This window comes from Lepidochelys kempii, chromosome 1 (genome assembly GCF_965140285.1).
Source record: "Lepidochelys kempii isolate rLepKem1 chromosome 1, rLepKem1.hap1, whole genome shotgun sequence".
NCBI lineage: Eukaryota > Metazoa > Chordata > Testudines > Cheloniidae > Lepidochelys > Lepidochelys kempii.
This window is the reverse complement of record NC_136380.1, coordinates 265,690,366-265,713,270: the sequence shown is the minus strand read 5'-3', so window position 1 is coordinate 265,713,270 and position 22,905 is coordinate 265,690,366. Positions and strand designations below refer to the sequence as shown.

Below are 22,905 nucleotides of genomic sequence, written 5' to 3'. Positions count from 1 at the left end.
TAACAGAATAGATATTTGTCTTTTATGATTTAGATGACTAACTTATTTCTACAACGTCATTTCTCATTTTATATATGCTCATGGGCCAAAATTTCCAGGTGTGTAAAATTCAGCTCCTAAATAAAAACAGCCTGATTTTCAGAGGTGAAGAGAACTTGCAGCAACATTTGGGTGCCTGACATGTATTTAGGAGTTCAACTTTAGTTACCTAGGTTTTAAAAAGAAAAAAAAAATTTTTTTTAAACACAAATGCAAACATTTTCAGTCACAGAAACTTAATGATACTATTTAGGGGTGTGTCACAGCAAGTCGCAAAATGGTTACGTCCCAGTTCACTTGACTGCCTCCTCCTGCCTTTTGCCCTCCCTTGTGCATTACTCTTTTACCTCCTCTCCTGTTCCAGTATTTTTCCCTCATTATAAAACTGTCACTTGCTTTCTAAAATCCATGCTAGATAATAGTCTGCATACTGCAATTGTTGCTGTTGCTTATGTCTCCCATTTTTCATGCTGAAGTACATCTGCGAGAGGCAGCCCTTCCTGTTCATAAGCAGAAAATCTTTATTAAGAAATAATGACTCTCCAGAGCATTTACCTTTGGAGGCAGTGTCAATGTGAAGAAATGCACTGATTGATCGACTTTCATCTTCCATCCCTCCTTCACCATCAGCTAAGGGTATTGAAATACAATAAATCAGAAAACGAAAGTAGAGAAAATATGCAAACAATTTGACCAAGCCTGAAAGGGCACATAACACGACAGCAGACCAGTCAATTTCTCACTTTTAGGTCACTACTTTTAGGATGGTAGAAAGTGAAAACAGTTATTGTCTGTTCACTGGTAACTGGTAATGTCTGTAGAATACTTTAAAGGGTTAAAACACAATGGAAATGATAAGTATTGATATTACTGTTTGGTGGCCAATGTAAAATGAATAGATGGTCTCAATCCAGTTCCTAATAATTAGACATCCACCTCACCAAAATCAGGTCAGGGTTGAGACTGGTGAAGGCAGATAGGGGAGAAACTGTTTGGTTGTGGCCCTTTCTGTGCATCTCCTTGGCTATTCCACTTATTTCATAATGTGAAGATTTCTGCTGCCACCTTTTAACATTTGTTTTGCAGAACAAAGTAAATATATAATGTGGTGACATTGTGTCTTTGAGTTGCAACATTACATCAATGAGTACTGTCATGATACAATATTGTATCATAATGGTACAACCTCAAAGCCTGAAATAACTTGGGACTCTACTTGCTACAAGAGACTTGTGAAGAGTGAAACTGTCTGACTTTCAGCCTGGGTGAAAACCTTATCTAAACCAGCCAGCAAGGAAGACACTCCACCTGCTGGGAGATAGAAACAAGCAAGGTCTATGAGCCATCAACCTTTTATACAGGACATGATTTTACCAAATCCATCTACTTGCCTCTAAAACCAAGTGTCTAGACTAGTGGTTCTCAAACTGTGGGTCGGGACCCCCTTTGAATGGGGTTGCCAGGGCTGGCTTAGACTTACTGGGGTCCAGGCCTGAAGCCCGAGGCCCACTGTCCAGGGCCAAAGCCAAAGCCTGAGGGCTTCAGCTTTGGCCCCTCTGCCCAGAGCGGTGAGGCTTGGGCTTTGGCCCCCCACCCCGGGGTAGTGGGGCTCAGGGAAGTTCAGGCTTCGGTCCCTGCTCCTGGGGTTGTGAAGTAATTTTTGTTGACAGAAGGGGGTCGCAGTGCAGTTAAGTTTGAGAACCCCTGGTCCAGACTGATACAGAAGAATGAACAGAGACGCTTCAAACTAACCAACAGCCAAACAAAAAAGAATGAAAGGGAGAAAGAGTGGAATCCTGTGTTCCATATATTGCAGTCCACATTCCTCACTCTCGCAGTGTCAATACCAAACCAAATACCAGAAAGGTTTTCAAATGGTAGATGAGAACTAAAATGTGTATGTATTAAAAGAGGAGTAATTTAATAAGGAAAGAGGACTCTCTCACTAGTTCAAGTCTTGGTTTCCCTATTCTCCCCCAGAACATACCCCGTTTTACCTAAGTAAGGTTTTACAGGCATGTCATCCAGCAGCAGATGCAAGAGTCTCTGTGTGTGGGAACGCTGGCGGTTCAGTGATGTCACACGCAGTTCTATAGATGCAGTTTTCATCAGCCAAGACATCTGGTTTAGTGCTGAAATCTCATGTTCTAGGTAAGGGAGATACACAAAGAATCATACAGCTGAGTAAAAATAATATTCCATATTACAAGAAAATTGTTTCTTTGTTTGGGTGGGGTTTTTTGGATGGTGTGGTTTGGATGGATGGGTTTTATAATGCTGTGTGAGAGAAGTGATTTTCAACTTAATTGAACCTGGCTAAATTGTTTCCTTACTTCTTGCTCATGAAAGGTAAGGACTGACAGAACTGTCCATCGCCAGGAATAGCTGCAGTGAGCGGTGGTCACACATGTATGCACAAAAAATTCTGACAATTAATCTCGGTCTTAATTTGCAGCGCCATCTACATTGCACAGTACTCTGCCTTTTCTGAGCAAAGAGGGTCAATTCTGATCAATTATGGTGTCTTTGTGATCTGAATAAATATCAACAAGGCACTAAGCAGAGACAGAAGGTACTCAGCCTAAGTCTATACTTACAGCTGCAAGGAGAGCACACACTGGACACGCAGTTAGCATTGGTGTAAACAGCAGTATAGATGGTGAGGCACGGCTTAAATGAGTAGAGCAGAGGAGTAGAGCAGAGCACCCTACATGCCTGAACCCCATAGATATATACCATGAATGGGCTCTCTACAAGCCCAAGCAGTGCCTCCCGTATCTGTAGCGTCCCACCGCCTCCGGACTGCCAGAGCCTTTCCCTGCCACAATGAGAAAGGCTCTGGCAGCAGGGATAGGCTCCGTCAAGGGACAAAGAGTCAACAGGGAAAGGCTCCAGCTGGGAGAAGCTGACAGAGCCTTTCCCCACAGCCTCCCTGCTGCTGGAACCTTTCATTGCAGCATGTAGCTACACATGTAGTGTCTCTACTTTACCCACTGCCATTAGTTAAACTTCACCAGGCTTGAATTGTCGTCTCCAGAAATCTTCATGTTCTATGTTCATCTAATTTAGGATTGTAAAATCTTTGAGCGAGACACTGTTTTTTAATCTCTAAAAAGGATTATCCAAAGTCATGGCACTATATACACATTCACTAACAAATAGTAAATTAATACACTGCATCACCTAGACTAGCCTTTGTTATGTCCAATTAATTTTTAAACTTATTCTCATTATTACAGCTGAGAAATACCTTTAGAAACATTAAAATGTACGTATTATTCAAAAATTAATGCCAGCACTAGAAATAATCTCAGCCAATTATTCATAACAAAGAAGCCCTTCATAACATTTCATAAAATTCATACTTGGCATGGTGCAACGAACAATTCTTCACTTCCTGGCTCTACCTGGATCCACAAGCCTTCCCCACTTTTCAGAATGTAAGATTCCATAGTAGGATCTAACAGATTTGTAATGGAAGTGAAATTTACAAATACTCTAGACTTTTGTGGGATTCGCAAAGTAAACAGGGATGAACTGCAGACCATAATAAAATATTTTGAGAAAAAAAATGTATCTTGAAATGTGTCTCTCTCTTCCATGCCTACTCAGTCTGCAAACTTGATATGATGGTATACAACAGCTTCCCAATTAGTTTGGATTTCAGACTAACTAATCCAAGGAGATTACTTGGCTAAATCAACAAGTCAGCAGACAGGTTGGATTAAATCCATTCAACCAAGAATTTACCTAGAACCTTGACTCCTCCCAGTATCAAAGAGATAAACTTAATTTTAAATTAACATGAATTTTTCTTCTAAATAAAAAAAAAAGTTTTACCTTTGATAGAAAATGGCAAATGCTGCAACTGAGAGAATAAGAAATCCTGGCTGGTCCTCAAATATCTCATAGTTGGACCTGATGTATCTGAGCATGCACACAACTGATAGATCACCTGATAACGGAACAAAAGTAAGAGTTTAATTTCTGTTCCAAATTTAAAAGACACCAAGTCAAAAGAAAAATAAAAGGCATGACTTAACTAATACTGTGTCTGTGTTTAAAACAAACATCCCATTGGTCTACTCCAAGGCTGAATAAATCACTTATAGCAAACACCAGATTGTCACACCATTGAAGGACTAGATGAACAGGTAGATAATTAGCTTCTGTTCATACATGCTGTGGCACCATATAAGCACCATCCTGTTCTCTTAGCTGGGAAGGTATGGAGGCTTCTCAATTCTTGGATCCACCAAAGGAAGGAACTATATCCCATGTCTCTTTCCTTCTGTGACATGTCTTCCTTCCTGACTTTAGAACCAATTTGAATGAATTCCATTTGAAGTCATTTTTATTTCGAAAGGCTTTTAGCATGACATGTTGACTTATTTATATTTTTTATCTGATTTGATTTTATATGCAAGGCACCTAGCTCATCAATGATGCATACATGCCTAATTAAATTATGTCCATTTAGAGTACAATTATTTGTCATTGCTGCAAAGTTAAGGGGAGACGCTCCACACACTTTACAAGTAAGGATTAGTCTTAATTTTTATTCTCTAGGCAAACAATTGATGGTGCAAAAACAGAGTAACACACTCCTTGTTTAATTAACCAGCCACACACTAGTAGGAGAAACACAAATCAAAGGTTGCTTTATAAAGAGTATCCATTTACTAACTTTGACGTGACTGCAGATTTTTTATATTGTAAATGTGCAGTAATCCATTTTTACATACTGATGGGTAGAAGGAGTAAAAGTTTTAGTACGTAAAAGAATCTAGCATAAACATTTTGAAACAAAAACTGTATCAAATCACAACCACCTCTGTGCTCATTACTAACCAAGAAGTGGCAAACCCTGTTTCAGCTTCTGCCAACACAAAATATTCTGTATAAAATACCTGATAACACAGTTCTGCAAGATGGGGAGATTCTTGCACTGCTGTAGGGCCCGTCCTTGTTTCAGTCCCTTTCTCCAGTATATTCAAGATAGCATGAAGGCAAGTTCTGGGGCAACCCAAGACACCTTAAAATAGAAGATTAATTATTTTTTTTTAGCATTGGTTGACTTTCATAAATATCATTAACATGCATAGCTTACATATTCACCCTCACACAGACCATGCATTGCACACACAGTTCCATGTATCAGCATTACAAAATCCGGCAGAGATTTCAGTATGGTAATATAAACTGAAGTGGGAATTGCACCTTATTAAAATTCATAAGAAAATGTTTGACAGACTCTTTTTTTGCATTAGTAAAGAGAGAACAAATAGTCCCATATATGTCAAACAGTTTATTTAAGACCAATTTCCTTCAATGCTATTAAAAAACTGTGAATTCAACAAGTTTTTAATATTCTTGATAAATTGCGTAAGAATTTGGGATTCCTGCTCTCTACCAAGCTTTGAATTATTGGTCAATATTCCATTGAAAGGAGAGTTGAATACTCTTGTCTTCTATTGATTATATCGTGAAATTTACATGGTTAAACTTGCACACCAACCAAGAAAAAATGATTCAATGTGAAAATGGAGCCCTTTCTTTTCATTCTTTTTTCAATCACTATCTCCTTCAAATGATAAAAAGAGCAAGTTCCATGCCTGTAGTTTCAGAATCTGGTTGAAGAGTAGGATGGGGAGGAAACATCACTAATCATATTTGTTAATCTATGGCATGATAATCACCCAACTTGTAAAATGATTAATAGTATCTAAATAATAATAAACAGTCTATAGTGAGATATAAGAAATTAAGGATTTGAGATGGCAACGTAAGCCATGAGAGCAAAGCATCATAAGCATCCCAATGTGAAATGTTTTGTTTAACTGCTGCACACAGATATGCACATCTATCACTTCCTACCAGAAAGAACTGAAATAAAACAAACCAAAAGATCCTAAATATATTCAAGGTATTCTCTTGAAAATCATTCTTTAAATATCTCCATTCATCAGAAGAACAGAATTTTTTTTTTCCATGCTAGAGTCAGATTCAACACAATTTACTTAAACCGTTAAACCAAAAACATAATGTTCACCTGGACTGAAATCTCCATACCTGTTTTCAATGCTAAATGAGTTTTAGAAAGTCAAACATATAAATACTTGTGGAGTGTCATAATAAATTGAAGATCTACTTAATGTCATAATGATGTAAAACTACTTTGCACCTAGGTCAGAATGGAGACATTCAAGATGACTATATTAAGTGCCTCTAGCTTTCCTGGTAAGGCCACCTGTGGATAAGATCAAGTAGTTTACATAACTGGCCATTGTTAAGCTATTATACAGTAGATGCTTGTTTGCAGCAACACCTTGTAAGTGCCACCACCGCATGTGAGCAACATTTCCGCTGGGAACGCTTTCCCCATATGAATTGTCAATGCTCCACATAACAGCCACTTAGGAGCAACATAGCAAAAGTGCACCGTTATGTTGCTACTAATGAGAGTCTACTGTATTTTGAAACTGCCAAACCCACTGTCCGCCAGTAAAAGTGACCTGCAAGTGGGAAAAAAGGACTCATTTCCTTATGTGTCTTTTTGGTGCATAAATATATTATTTTTTTCACATTACAAATTCAGGTTCCATCCACCCCACTCTTCCTGGAAGGTTATGGACAACTGGAAATTTGCTGGGATTATATCCAACATCAAGCAATTGCAAGCTGATTGGGAGGTGTATTTGGTTTTGTTCAGAGTATTTAAAACAGGTTTTATATTTGTTTCTTCAAGGCTTTGTCCCATCTATATGGGGTTGGCTCTTCAAGTCTTTCTTCATCCCAGTCTGTCTTAAAGCTGTTCCTTGGAAACTCTGCAGCTAATCAAATACTTTTGTATGATATCTATCGACCTATCTATCCAGTTTTGGATCTTCCAACACTTCTCTTAAATTTACAAGCGGAGGGTAAAACTCTGTTTCCTATATATTCTTCTGATCTTCTTTTTTCACATGCCCTCAACCTGAATTCCCTCAACCTTTCTATAATTAGTACCACCACACTTCCCTAATGCTTTTGTTCTGAACATAGTCCTTCCTTGTAACTCTAATCATTTATCTCAACATTTTCATTTTCCGCTGTATTCAAGATCTGCTCCTACGTCTTCCTCTTTGCCCAGCATTCAGTGCCATACAAAAGTACAGGCTTAATTACGATTGTGTAGATCTTACTTTTCAATTTGATAGGCATTCTCCTATTGCAGATAACTCCAAACAGGTTTTTAGTTGTTTTCATTAACACCTATTTATCTAAAACAATCTATACAAGAGGTAGAAGAAAAAGTCTATTTCATAAATATACCTCACAACAAGGGCTATCAAGTGATTAAAAAAATCACATTGCAATTAATCGTGTGATTAAATCGCACTGTTAAACAATAAGAATACCATTTATTTAAATATTTTTGGATGTTTTCTACATTTTTCAAATATATTGATTTCAATTACAACACAGAAGACAAAGTGTACAGTGCTCAGTTTATATTTATTTTTGGTTACAAGTATTTGCACTGTAAAAAAAACAAATGAAATCGTATTTTTCAATTAACCTATTACAAGTACTATAGTGCAATCTCTTTATCATGAAAGTTGAACTTGCAAATGTAGAATTATGTACAAAAAACTGCATTCAAAAATAAAACAATGTAAAATTTTAGACCCTTCAAGTCCACTCAGTCCTACTTCAGCCAATTGCTCAGACAAACAAGTTCGGTTACAATTTGCAGGAGATAATGCTGCCCGTTTCTTGTTTATAATGTCACCTGAAAGTGAAAACAGGCATTCACATGGCACTGTTGTAGCCGGCACCACAAGATATTTACGTGCCAGATGCGTTAAAGATTCATGTGTTCCTTCATGCTACAACCACCATTGCAGAGGACATATGTCGAAGCTGATGACGGGTTCTGCTCAACAACAATCCAGATCAGACTGGACCAACGCATGTTCATTTTCATCATCTGAGTCAGATGCCACCAGTAGTTGTTGATTTTCTTTTTTGGTGGTTTGGGTTCTGTACTTGCTGTATCTGAGTGTTGCTCTTTTAAGTCTTCTGAAAGCATTCTCCACACCTCACCCCTCAGATTTTGACTGGCACTTCAGATTCTTAAACCTTGGGTCGAGTGCTATAGCTATTTTTAGAAATCTCACATTGGTACCTTCTTTGCATTTTGTCAAAGTGAAAGTGCTGTGAAAGTGTTCTTAAAACAAACATGTGCTGGGTCATCATCCGAGACTGCTATGAGATTAACTATATGGCAGAATGCAGGTAAAACAGAACAGGAGACATACAATTCTCCCCCAAGGTGTTCAGTCACAAATGTAATTAACGCATTGTTTTTTTAACAAGCATCATCAGCATGGAAGCATGTCCTCTGGAATGGTGGAAGAAGAATGAAGGGGCATACGAATGTTTAGCATATCTGACATGTAAATACACCAGACCCTCACTAGAACGTGGGATTTGGGATCCATGCGCGGTACCACGTTAACACGGGGACTGCATTATAGTGGGGACCGCGTTAAAATGAATTGCAATTAAACTAATTAAATTTGGGATCAATGGCCGCAACCCTGTTATATGCTAATTTGTGCTATATACACGAGCGTTCTAGCAAAGGTCTGGTGTACCTTGCAACGCTAGCTACAAAAGTGCCATTTGAACGCCTGTTCTCACGTTCAGGTGACATTATAAACAAGAAGCGGGCAGCATTATCTTCCACAAATTTTAACCAAACCTTTTTGTCTGAGTGATTGGCTGAAGTAGGATTGAGTGGACTTGTAGGCTCTGAATTTTACGTTGTTTTATTTTTGAATGCAGTTATTTTTTTGTACATAATTCTACATTTGTAAGTTCAACTTTCATGATAAAGAGATTGCACTACTTGGGTGAGGTGAATTGAAAAATACTATTTCTTTGGGTTTTTACAGTGCAAATATTTGTAATCAAAATAAATATAAAGTGAGCACTGTACACTTTGTATTCTGTGTTGTAATTGAAATAAATATATTTGAAACTGTAGAAAACATCCAAAAATATTTAATAAATTTCAATTGGTATTCTATTGTTTAACAGTGTGATTAATCGCAATTAATTTTTTTTTTTTTTAGAGACTCGCTATTCCTGACATTTCTAAAAGGTTTCTAACAAAAGAAAATCCACCCATGCACACACACACTTTACAGGCCTTCTTTATACATCTTACAAGGCAAAAATTCACTTTCTTCTTCCACGGATTACCTTGAGGAAAGAAAGGTCAACTCCTATGTGATAAAACTGGTTCAAACCAGGCTAGCATCTGTATATCTCCAGGTTCTCCTTACTGTGTAAAAGAATGTGTCCTGTGGTAGCTTACACTCCATATTTGAGTATCAGTATACTTTTAAAATCCAATTCTTTAAGGTTAAGGCCATTCCCTTTGATGTCATGAACGAGGAATCAGGATTTCTTCCACTGAGCTTTCCAATATATGGTCTCAACATTGATACAAAAGCTAGATAAATGCTAGATCCCCTTTTCATCCACATACCTGGATCTTGCAGATTTGTGGTGCTGACAGGTTTCTTCAGTTCATACCCCAAAAAATACAGGGCCAGGTTGGGTGGACTGCACTCCAGAGAGGTGATGAGAAGGTTCAGGATGTGGATTTTTGTTTCATGGTGGATCCGAGACTGCTTTTTTTCAGATTCCAGATCTTATTAGAAAGTGAAAAAAGGTCAGATGAAAACTGAAACGAAGATAATGTAAGTACTGCATGGCCCTCCCTCGCCACAACATACAAACCAAATAAAAGAAAGCTATAAGTAAAACTCAGGATCACTCTAGAAATTTCCAGGAATTAATTCCAAATAACTATTGAATATAATCCTACACAATTTGTCCAGAGCAATTTATAATATTTTCTCTTAAGAACTGGTTCAATTTTGAATAGGCTGTTCTTACAATATTGTCCTAATTTAAAATAAGCGAGGAATACCCTTCATCCAACTATGGGGCCCTCTGTGTAATTGAGATGCCAAAACCATAACGGTTTCAGGGTTTACTTGCTCAGTAATTTGAAAGCTGTACTTGCTGAAAGCATGCTAAGGAAATACATGCAATTTGAAATCTACACAAAAGATAATCATGTAAATAAAATGTGACCAGTCACATACCATCTTCCGGATTAATTAATTCCTCTGCATCTTCATTGTCCAAACACTCCACAAACCCAGCCATCAGCTTCTGACTTATACTCTGGATTCAGAAATGGAAGGTTGGGAATGAAAAACACAGAGAATTTTGATGAAGATAAAACACTGATTTAACTACAAGATGATTTTAAAAAATGAAGTTTTATAGTTTATTTCATTGACAAAAATGTGATCATACTAGTGAGCATTCATTATTGGGGTCTTACTTGTTCTAAGCATACATCAACTGTTAAGCCACATGATAAATAATATTTTAAACTCTAACGTCTTAAAAATACGTTACATTAACCTCCCCTAGGGAGGACAGTCTCACCAAAGAAAAGGGTTAGTATGTCATACAAAACTGTCCACTCCTTATCGTGGGAAAGGTTCTATTAAAAACGTAATGCCATGAATAAGTAACCAATCTTTATGGTGCTATGGCAGTGGTTCTCAAACTTTTGTACTGGTGACCCCTTTCACATAGCAAGCCTTTCAGTGGGACTCCCTTTATAAATTAAACACACGTTTTAACATATTTAACACCATTATAAATGCTGGAGGCAAAGTGGAGTTTGGGGTGGAGGCTGACAGCTTGCGAACCCCCCCCCGATATAATAACCTTGCGACCCCCTGAAAGATCCTGACCCCCAGTTTGAGAACCCCTGTGCTATGGAAAAATGATCTGTTCTTTTGTACAGACAAGGCACTATGTAGCCTTATCACATATAATCTAGGTTTGTTTTTATTAAGTAGTAAAAGTATTGTTTTTCCATCACTACTTTCTTTCCCCAAATTCAAACAGAATGGTGGTTACCTGATCATGTGTGAAATCTCCTACTAGCTTTATCTGAATGTTGGAGTTACAAGAAATGCAACAAAGGATCTTGGCACTTTCAAAAGCCAGTTCAGGATTGCTGTTGCCATGATAAAGATACCTTTAAAAAATTGCAAGAATAATGTAATTAAATTGTTGGTCACTCCAGAGTTCCCAGAGAATATTACCCAGAGGAAAAAAGAGCATTTGTAAACTGAAACAATTTAAAATAAAATCTGAATAATCCTGTATATATAGCAAACTTTTTAAATTATAGATTGAGAATTTTGTCTACAAAAGGTACACAGCAGCTAAACACTCTCCACACCAGTAATAAAGATTGACCAGGAGAGAGATTACTCCCAGAAATTTTTCTGCTGTTTCCTTTACTCTATATCCACCTTAAAGGGGTCAATATAAATGAAAGAAGGCATTTGGATACACCCTTAGGAAATAGGTGGACAAAGAGCAATGGTCTGAAAGACATTTATCTGAAAACTGTATACTTACTATTGCTATACGTAACATCTGAGATTACGATAACAAGAGGATTAGAGAAAAAACTACACACTTTGTTTTTACAGGGCTGTGTGTGTAATGATTTCATTGTTTCTCCTCTGTAGTCAGTTTTCCAGTTGTTTGTATTGGCCTGCCTATAGTAAAATGCCAGTGTAAACCACAAACATTGGCAGAGAGACTCAATGGCAAGTGTGGTACTTGAAACTGTATTGCTCTCCGTTTGAAAATCAAGTTAATAGTATCCCTTTAATGGGAATAATTAATGAGCAGTGCTGCAAAAGGCTAGGGTGGCAGATTAGGTCAAAGGAACTTTTACTGGCCGAATCTATGGCTATCGTGAAAAAGTCCAGGTTGGAGAAATGAAGGTTATACACAGGTAAGCAATGAATTTAAAAGTTCGGAATTTCACAAAAAGTATGAGTAACTCAGAAGAATTCCTCAGAACAGAGGAATTGCCCCACTTTTGCAATCAAATGTATGCAGGTGGACCCTTCAAGCTGTGCTGAATTCACTGTTCAGCGAGGCTCTGAGCAAGCAGAAGGGTCTACTGTGTGGATGCAACTGAAGAATTACAGCCACAATGGCCTCTCTTCACTTTCCAACACAGCCAAAGTGCCTGCCCCCCAAAGTAATTTGTGCCTACCTGGCAATGTTTACCACATTGTCTGCCTTTTTAGTGCGGGGGTTGATTCCTTGCAGCAGCTGTTCCAGAGGTGTGACAATTAGGGAAAGGTGGCTCTCACGTAAGAGGTCCATAAAGAGGTTCTCCTTCTGTAGGGTCAGATTAAGAAGTGCAAGGCAATATTGCACTGCTTTCTCCAAATGCATCTTCCCTATAGTACATATGCAAAAAAGCAAACACATACAATAGTTACAAAGCAAGCCACAATTCCTGGAGCCTCTACAAAAAGGTAATATTTGAACAGCTCATCAAAGTACTCTTTCAGAAAAGTACCTTGAGATCCGATAACTTTTTTTTCAGTTAACTTCCCTCAGAACATAACTTTATATATTTGAGAAACAGAAGATATATAGAAATACCAGTGTCACATCGCTGTTGGTAAACTCTTCATTAATATTTTAAAAATAAACTAATGGCACATACCAGGAAAGGGGGCATACGTATCAAGCTGTTTAACCCCTTCTTCCAGCAGACTAAGGGACAGTTCCAACATTGGTGACTCATTCAATAAATGATACATCAGACTGAATCCAGGTGGTTTATGTGCTATTATTTCTTCTCCTAAAAAAGAAAAAGAAAATGGGGGAAATTACTTACTAGTCATTCTGTTTGTCAGAGGCATCCTCTTACTCCATTCCATACCAGAAAACATCTCAACAATAGCTACTGTAGCAATCAATGTGATATATCACAGGAAAATTCTTTGGAGCACTTTCCACCCAAAAGCCACTTAAGCAGATAGCAGCTCATAAAAGCTAGGAAAGAATAGCGGTGGGCGATTGCCATAAGACAGACCTCGAAATCTAAAAGCAGAATTTTAGCTTTCACCAGGTGTACTCTTCCTGGAAACATCCAACCTTTACATTTAAGTCAGTAAAGGATGCCCCAGCCACAATCTCTTCAGAATCACCTACTCTGGGTTCTTCAGGATGTTTTTAGATCACAGAAACAAATTTGCATTACTTTAGATTCCTTTGAAGACCTTGTGTGAGGAAAAAAGAAAACTGAAGATGCATGAAATGTTTAATATACGTATTATAAATATCTGCTGCAATGAACTAGAGCGTAGAAGAAAACTATTGTTGGTATGATACTCAAAGGTCATCAGAAAACAAAATCAACTGGCAAAAGAAAAAACGTTGTAAATAAGAAAAAGTCTATATTAACACTCCCAGTTTACTTATCCCCCTAAAAAAGACAAAGGAAGATGATGTAGGACACAAACACTGGAGCTGAGAGGATCCTTTTCACTGTGTGATCTAGAGGCCTTCCAGTCTGTGCCAAACTTACTAGAAAGACATATTTCTGCCTGTCTCTCCACCTACGCACTGTTTCTAAAGGTTCTTTGAGCCTGTAGCAAATTAACAAGCATCACTTAGTGAAAAACTTTAAGAGGAAACCTCACATTAAAAAATGTGCAGTACAAAACTAAGATGAATAAACTCAACTTTAGCCTCAAACTCACTATAATGCAGCAATTGCCTTCTTTCTTGGCCTCAGAAGAGTAGTATCCCTCATTAAAATTGAGTTCAGGAAGTACTAATTTTAACATCCTAGAATGAATCATTTCTAAACTAGATAACCTTCACTGTTCAGTAACATCAATAGAAAATTGGCTACAGAACACATCAAGTAAGCATCCTTAACTGGCTGTGTGATTACAATGGAGATTTAGATATAAGCCATAGAAACAGAAATTCAGGCCCAAGAATAAGATATTTAAAATCTCAAAGTTAAAATAAATTGTCAAATGCTGCTTTTAATGAGATAATTATAGTTACTAGAAAATCTAATGCAAAGTCACAACAAATATAATGCTTTCTTCTCATAAAGTAGCAGTGCCTATGTCCTAAGACAGAGAGGTTCCCCACAAACCAGCTGCCAAATGGTTATTGGTAAACCACAGAAGACAGTAGGCAAATGACTGATGTCTCCCCATATAGCCAGTAATTAATAAATTGAGATCCAGTCCTAAAAGGTGAACCAATTACCATTTCCCCAATCTGGTTGCCATGTCATGGAGACAAGATATAAGGTTTAAAGCCTAGACCCATAAGTTCAAGGTTGGCATTTCCACCAACTCCCATCTTTTCAAATATATGGCTACTTTAAGGACTATAAGCACCTATTTTCAGTCAGGCCCACACCCCACCTGTGAGAGCAAGCAGTTGGACTAGAAGAAAAGATCATCTCTCACAAAAGGACAGGAACATGCCATAGCAAGTCTGCAATACAAAGGAAACAGCATCTACTAATTAGAATCAGCAAAGGGCAAGAACTGAGTCCTGTAAAGCTGGTTTAGAGCTTTTGATCCACAGGGTAAGCTTTGCCCTGATGCCCTCTTCCTTCTACAACTAAGAAGCATGTTCTTTTCCCTACTGCCTTTCTGCCTGTCTCATTTCTTTCTGCATTCTTTTCTTCTACCTTCTATAGAAAAAGAGCAAGAAGAAAACACAAAGACTCAAACTAAAGGAATCTGGATGCTAGTACGCAAGGAGGAAAAGAATGAGTGAGTGAGTGGGTCGTGCTTTTCTACCAATTTTGATAGACAGTTCACTTGCCTCCTTGGGTCCTGGTAACTAGCGATTTATTGCCTTATGGCAGGATGTTTTCTGCTGTGGTATGCGGGGGCAAGGGAGTAGAAAATACACAACAAAAAGGTGCTCCAACATCTTATATTTTTACTATAATACTATATATTATTTTTTCTGAAGGAATGCAAAGTGCTTCACAAATTATACATACACAAAAAATTACTTCACCACCATCCAGAGTGTAAGGAAGCAGCTGTTTAACAGTATAGAATATTCATACTACAATATCTAAATGAAATTGCAGGACAAGTTCTGGTCGACAAAATGTAACTTCCTAATTCGATTTTGGCCATGATGCTCCTAATCTTCTGAGTGTGTTATGGGATCTTTAATGACCACAAATGTGCAGGATGTCAGTTTTATATCTCATCTTAAAGACATCACCTCCAGAAGCACATTGCCCCCCAGTTCCATGCTGGGGCATTGATTCATTATTGATTCAGAAAAGAGTGCAGCCTACTGAGTCAGCAGCACTTTAGAGTTTCTTGGATATTTCCTATCTAAGCATGGACTCAGCTTGCTTGTAAAATGTGATAAGATCACAATACAGAGGTATGGAAGTAGAGTGAAAGTAATAATCTTGTTTTACAGCACATAAATGAACAAATTAACCTTGTAACTCCACATATTGGTCCGCAAAGTCTTCAAGTTGAGGTTCGTAGTCTCTCAGCAGCTTGTAAAAAACCTCCAGAACCACCTCAGCTACCTCCCACTGTGGACAACCACAAAACAACACACCACACAGGATATTATTAATATTCACAAAACCAGGATGACAGAACAATATAACTAGAAGGGAAAGTGAAACAATTCAACAATGGATTGGGCAAGACTTCAAGAAAAATGTGTCTGCTTTTAAAATTAGCATCCCACAGCACTAGGAAATTACTTAAGTCAGAGAATTTGAAATACTACCAGTGTGCTTTTTTGAACTAAAAAGAACATCTGCAAATATAACGATAGTGTATTTTTCGTATATTCAAAACCAGATGCAAACTTATTCTGAAATGTATAAAAGAATGAATATGCTTGTAAACTTGACTGTTTGCCTGCCTGGGTCACTCCACTTTCAATGTAAATGCATTTTCATCAAAAAGAATCATACTGAGGAACTCAAATTCCATGCTTCAAGAAGTTAAAATACTATGTTAACACTATTTGGTTAAATAATCTTGTGACATGGTCATGATGAAAGAACTCTAACTGATGGATGAAGGTTCTAATTATTCAGGTCTATGAAAGCTACTTAGGTTTAGCAATCATTAGCCAAACTGGTAAAATTCTGGTAACAAAGCAATTTATAAAATATCATAATGTAACAACAGCAGATAGCTAACTCCATGTATTTCTCACATGGCTAGAGAAGTGGCTAGAGACACTTTACCTTCAGAAATAGAGTTCTTTTACCAAAGGAGTATGGAAACTCAATACAACTCTCACCCCGACTGTTTACTAATTTTATCCTGCTTTTGACAATGCAAACAGTGGTGTTTGAAAATGCTCTTTCCAGTCTACATTCTGTGCTCCACATTTTGGCAGACTTCGGCATCTCCTTGCTGGCTGTTGAAAGGCTATCACATCTTGTCGATTTAATGTGTTAGTATCAAGAAGCTCAGTGCTTCTAGCCCTTTAAGGACAACCAAGCGATTCTTGAACAATGAAGATATATACTGTAAATCTCTCCGCAATCTGCTTCTCAGGAGTGGAGTATGTCATTTGGCTACAGCTTTGATTTAAAGAATCCATGGACTCATCACAGCTGCATCAAACTTGCACATCACAGCTCTTCCAAGGCCAGGGACTAAAGTGCTTTAGTCCCAAAAGAACTATCTTCACAACTAAAAATTACCTTTTCAGCAGCAATCCGGTAAGCTCTGGTGCGAAATCGGAGAAACACAGTGTCTCTGAGGAACTGCAGATAGGGGTCAAAGCCTGGTGGGCGCAGTCCTGCCCCCAAGTTAGAAGGGAATGAACTCTCCACCAGCGTGCTGATTAGCTGACAGAAGGCACGGGTTAAAGGGTACTCCTCACACCGAGATTCAACCTCATTCAGTTCAACCTTCCCAAGAGGAGGGGGGGAAAAAAAACCATCAAGGCCTCAACTTAAGAAATAACACTAAAGAACCAGACAACAGCAACAAGATTCCACCTCAATAGATTTGTAATTAAAATCAAAATACATTCAAAATAATAAGGCTGAAACACAATCAAAAAACGGGAAGGGAATGTTGATTGAAGGCTGAAATGACTGAAATTCATTCTCATTGACTTCAGTGGGAGTCAGGGTGCACAGGGAAAGTAGGATTGGGCCCAATTTTTTTTTTTTTTTAATTTAAGAAGTATCCTACTTTGACACTTCATTATTTGAAAAGCAATTAACATAATAATGTAGTGATAGCTCTTACTCTTATTAAGCTCAACTGTTGCTTTATCTACCATTCTTTTTAATAGCAATACCATTTCCTTCGCCACTACTCACCACAAAAACAAGCAAAGAAACAAGTTAAGCCCAAACCCACAATGTGATGCACATGTGCTGGCTCCAACACTACATCCAATTCTCTTCTATGGGGCTCTGCACAGGCACAGAAGTCCTCTTACATGCATCAGATTTCAAGATTGTAGCCTAAAACATATTCTAAGCTGCCACCAGTTTTCAAGTGTCTTGGCCATTAGGTGATTTTAAAAACAATGTTGGAAAAGAGGACAGATAATAGTTTATAGTACATTCACGTCTTAAAATGGTTGTTTACACAGAATTAAAATTGACTGGCAATGCCTTATACCATTCTAAGATGTTAAATATACCTGTACTTAAACCTCTGAAAACCAGCAAATACAGAATTACAGTACACAACTGCCCGACCCTACAACCTCTACTCCGCCCTCTGGAAGTGGCAATGGCCATTGGGGATATATGGTAAGTACGAATCATTCTGGGCTGATAAGCAGACATGAGGAACGACTCAGTGTTCTGGGAGGACACAAGGCATCGCCAGTCAACCTTAACTCTGTATTAAAGTTTTTGGGCAGTGAATTTTCCTGGATTTTTGAGAAAGTGGTGGTAGTGTGGGAGCATGATTGAGGGGTGCCTGTGGGAAGGCACAAGGCTGGGAACACCTCACTGCCACTCTCTACTGGCTCTGCCCTCCTCCTGACCCCTCTATCCTTCCAATAGGGTTGGAGAGGCCATGAGAAGGAATGAAGGTGCTAACAGAGGAGCATATCTACCAGCTGGAGGCAGCAATGGAGGGGAGCCTCATACTTTTTACTTTTCTTCAAGACCTGATGTAGCGGGAATGGACTCTGTACTATCCTCGGCAGCACAGCAGGCCTGAATGCTCAGCTGAGTCAAATCAGCCCACAGAAACTAATGCAGCCTGACACAAGAACTCAGAGATGTGAAGTGACCCCTTCATCTCAATGGGTGTATGCTCCCCTCTCCCAGTGCTGTAGAATATCAATTCAAAACAATCCTGTTACACCTCTGGTTTTAAAGAAATTTGAATACTAAAATAAGACTTATTGGAGGGAGGCAGCATCTGAGGGATCCCTTGATCAAATGACTCCAAATCTGCACCACTATCTCTACGCCTAGCGCTAATGTAACACAGCAATGTTATATGGGGTGGTAATGTCACCCATGGTTAAGGCTGCACCAAGATTTCCATTTTAACTGGAGTGAAAAAGGTCTACAAACTCTCTCTTTTTTGCATCATAATATAATTCTTAAAAGTTTACTGTAATTGTTCACTGCTTTATTTTTCTATAGCAACATGTGAGGCGAAAAATATTGTTTGATGCGATTGTTTTTAAAAGGGCCAAGTGACTAATTTTTTTCTAGTGTCTGACATTTCCCTCAGACTCCCCTCCACCTCCTTTTGTTTTTTTACACACAAAATTACAATACTTTGAGAGATAAAACTGATAGGCATGAATCTTTGGTTTGTGTAGATCATATGAATTATTGCATAAAGTTGAGATTTGTTTTCTATGTTTATTCTATGCTTATAAACATAAGCTACTTTTTGACTGATGATAGTATGCTGGCACCACATTAGTCAATGCTGACCTTATGCCAGCCCTGAGAATAGGGCTCTCTATTACGAGTGCATTTGCTGATGCTCAGTATCCCCTTTGATCATGCTGACATAGGAGTTGCAGCTATTTCCTTTTCTTTGATCACACTCAGTCTCACTGCTCAGGAATGAGATGCATACAGCATGATCACATTATCCTAGTGCTGCTGCTTACTAGCCTTCCATCTTCCTTTTGTTTAATTAAGCTATTTCCTTGGCAATACTTCTAATGTAAAATGAGTATGCATGTAGGGACTACACTCAAATATTGGTTCTTAAGTCATAAGCTTTGTATCGGGACAAAACTTCCAGAAGGAGCCTCTGCAGAATACAGACAGAGCAACTAATGAGTACAACACACATTCTCAGCAAGCTGTCATGGGCAGGATTCAAACTAGATGTATGTGGGTACTGCTTGGGCTGAATAGCCATGGCACATCACCTTGAGCCACCCACTTACTCTAACATCAGGCTGTCAACACTTTGTCTTGCAACGGAGCCCCAGTCCTGCTGTACATGCACAAATTACTTTCTCTGGCTTTAGAGACACAAGGTGGACGAGGTAATAATATAGTTTATTGGACCAAATTCGTTTGGTGAGAGAGAAAAGCTGTCAAGCTGCACAAAGCTCTTCGTCAGGTCTGGGACACGCTTGCCAGTTTGGCTCAATCCACACTGTGGATCCAGCTTTAACAACTTTTTAAATATTGTTTTTCCCCAAGAGAAAAATGAGTGTTAGACACAAGCTAAAAATCAATTCTGAGTGGGTGAGATCAGTTATGGGAGGATGAGAACTATAATAAGAACAACAGATAGGTCCAAAAAAAGTTATAAGAACTTAAGAGCTGCAAAAAAACTTGATGTGGTATTTTTGGAGACACCCCTCTGAGTGATGTAAGTTGCATCAAATTAAAGCAGTGGCCACACTGCACTATGTCGGCGGGAGACACTCTTCTGTGGACATAGGTTCTGCCTCTCGCGGAGGTACAGTAATCATCTACACCAGAAGGGCTACAGCAGCACCGATGCATCGGTGCAGCTGTGTGGATGTAGCCGGGTAGTGTAGACTTGCCCTTAAACCACCTGTTAAACAGTAAACAAGTTTCAGCCTTAGCTATAATGGAACTACTGCCCAACTATAATGATATACTTTGCATGTCTGATTAGAATGTAACCTTTACATGTGTTTTGTTTAAAGGGGGATGGAGGGAGGAAAAGTCTGAAAACAAATGAGAGCAAGAATACCTACAAAAGTCTGATGCACTAATCCATACTGATAAGCAAAAATGAGTATGATTCCTTTTTCTAGCTAAATCACAATGGATTTTACGTGACTTAAAACTGACTGCTAATGCAGAAAAAAAATGAAATACAGGAAACAATAAGCAGTCTAGGAATTCTAGAAAAATGTGTACATAACAAGAAAGAAGGGCAAAGACATCTATTCCATACATATTAGAAAGCTGCTAGGCATGGCCAAACAAATTTTAAGAACTCCATTAGATTTACAAAGCAAGATAAAAACAGACTTCTAGGAGCCATGAGTAGGTTTGGGAATAACAGATGCAAAGCAAAGAGGGATTTTATTTCAAGACTCAATAGCAGGCACAACCTCTACATTTTCCCCCTTGCACTCATCTGTATAGAAATCAAAGTGGCTTCCTAGAAGAGAAGAACCCTTACCTCAATGCCAGTTGCTTGCCTTTGACCTGGAGCTCTTACAGTCTGTAATATCTTAAACAGAAAGGGGGAAAAAATGTGTTTCTACATAGCTACTAACAGAAATGGCTGATGTTTACATTGTACCAGAAATGCTTACTGTATTCCCTACTAACCACTTCTTTCAGGGGGAACAGGAGCTTTTAAAAAAAAAAAAAATCTCTAATTTGCTGATAGAAAAATGGACTGCCCATCTCTGAGAGTTGTACAGATCCTCCACATTCACTTTTACCCCCCAACCCTCAAAGGGCTACGTCACGTCGCTTCTTCATGTCAGCCAAGCACTGGACAGAACTCCTTCCAGTGCAGTGATGGTCACTCCTAAACCATCTAGAGAGGTCAAACGCTATCTTGTGATCTCTTACAATAGCACTACTTCAGGATTCACAGATCTTTATGTCTCCCGTGGTATGTGAGTTGTGGACTGGTCCTGCTTTGAGCAGGGGGTTGGACTAGGCGACATCCTGAAGTCCCTTCCAAGCGGGAGATTCTATGATTCAAAGGGCCGGTTTCTCCCCATTCCCTTTCCTTGCGCAATAAGAATACACCACTATTATCAGTACACAGGCCTTTTCTACAGTAAGAAACAATGTGAATTTGATAATCAGCAATGGAAATAAATGATTAAAAGAGCATTTAGGAAAAGTGTGTCATATTACTGCTAAGATTTAAGTATATAATGTTAAAATATATTACAATTCAGCCAGGACTCAGTTACTACAGTTCTAAGCAGTATACAAAATCCTAAAATACCTGTGCATATTCCAGTGATTGCCAGAGTGAAGCAGCTATCTCAGGAGATTTTCCAAAGGCAGTAAGAGTCCCTAATAGTTCGGCTTTCAAAATGGGAGGGATGCTACATTGCAGGAGTCCCAAAATGACTACCACTGGAGTCCACTGGGGGTGCTCACAGAGTGCCAAACGAGCATTCTCACTCTGCAGAATGATACGCAAAACAAGAGGGGAGGGTGGAGTACACACTGTCACTTTGAAAGGTCTTGGAGTTTTGCAACACCTAATTCAAATGATTCAAAGTCTCAGGGCTTGTCTAGACTACCGAGAAGGGTCCATCTAAGATACGACAGCTGATGCTCTCCCGTTGACTCCGCTTGCGCTCCTTGTTCTGCTGGAGTACCGGAGTTGATGGGAGAGAGCTCCGCAGTCACTTTACTGCATCTATACTAGATGCGATAAAATGACCCCCACTGGATCGATCGCAGTCCGACGATCTGGCGGGTAGCGTAGACAAGCCCTAAGCAATGGTGATGCCATTTTCTAGCCCAACACATCTTAGAGATGGGAAGAATGGAAGACTGCTCCAACTTAAAGCATCACTTTTAACTGATTAAAAACATTGATTAAGAAGCTTATTTTTAAAATAATTGAATACAATTACCAAGTATTTCACCCTCTTCTTCTTTCAACATGTACTAAAGGAATTGTGCACATATGTGCTGGAAGCTCAAGTCTCTTCTGTAACTCCCAAGCATATACTAGCAGGAACACACTCACACAACTGTCTCTAGAGAAATCAAGTGCTTATACCTCAACAGCCCCTTCACACCAGAGCAGATAAGGGCTCTGTCATTATTTCTATTACAAGCCTGTATTATCTATTTTTAACATTCTTAACATTCACTAAGTTGAAATTAAACTTGTTAAGATCTAAAAGCTGGGTAGGGCTAGTTAAAGCATACCTGAGATCTCTTGCTAAGCTATTCAACTGGCATACAGTTCTAGTATAGCTAGATAATTCTAAGCATACTTAATATAGAATTACCCTCTCCTCATGTGGGTATTCAGTAACCGAACTAAAGCTGTACCACCTATGTAGAGCCTGCACTGATGTATTATTTTCATAACCATTGCTTGGAGTTTCCACCCCTTTAACTCAAGATGCCTTTTCAGCTATAGGTCTGGCAGCCATTTAAATCCAGCCTGGAGGTAAGTTTCACTAGCAGTTTGTTTCCCCTGCCATTTTCTCTCTTTTATTTTAGTTTACTTCTTCTGGCTTTTCCCCTCTCAAATTATTAAATGTAAATGCTCAGAGTTCTTCAGCTCTGACCTGATTTCTTTTAAACTCGTCTTAGCTGTGAAAGAAAGAGACAACTCTTCCACAACAGGGAAGGGAGTCTTGAAAAGTTAAAAATCAGCAATTTGCAGTACCAACAACAGACCCTGCCCCTTCTTGCTTTATCACGTGCTTGTCCAACCCAGTCATTCCTGCTATCACTTATGAAGTCCAGAAAACAAATCACAGCAACTGCTAGCT

General features: G+C 38.7%; 1 protein-coding gene across 5 annotated transcripts in view; it reads right to left on the bottom strand.

Annotated features, from left to right (window-relative positions):
• Window positions 1–22,905, bottom strand: part of NUP205 (nucleoporin 205) — a 76,227-nt gene that overhangs the window by 25,023 nt on the left and 28,299 nt on the right. For all 5 annotated transcript variants that reach the window (XM_073327396.2, XM_073327392.2, XM_073327394.2 and 2 more), the window contains 13 exons: window positions 21,387–21,569; window positions 20,598–20,648; window positions 16,685–16,894; window positions 15,448–15,547; window positions 12,665–12,802; window positions 12,203–12,392; window positions 11,041–11,161; window positions 10,206–10,287; window positions 9,581–9,745; window positions 4,950–5,074; window positions 3,880–3,994; window positions 2,037–2,186; window positions 595–669 (listed from right to left, as the gene is read on the bottom strand). In XM_073327396.2, coding sequence (XP_073183497.1) covers window positions 595–669; window positions 2,037–2,186; window positions 3,880–3,994; window positions 4,950–5,074; window positions 9,581–9,745; window positions 10,206–10,287; window positions 11,041–11,161; window positions 12,203–12,392; window positions 12,665–12,802; window positions 15,448–15,547; window positions 16,685–16,894; window positions 20,598–20,648; window positions 21,387–21,569 — 1,705 coding nt within the window. The remainder of the gene's footprint in view (window positions 1–594; window positions 670–2,036; window positions 2,187–3,879; window positions 3,995–4,949; window positions 5,075–9,580; window positions 9,746–10,205; window positions 10,288–11,040; window positions 11,162–12,202; window positions 12,393–12,664; window positions 12,803–15,447; window positions 15,548–16,684; window positions 16,895–20,597; window positions 20,649–21,386; window positions 21,570–22,905) is intronic.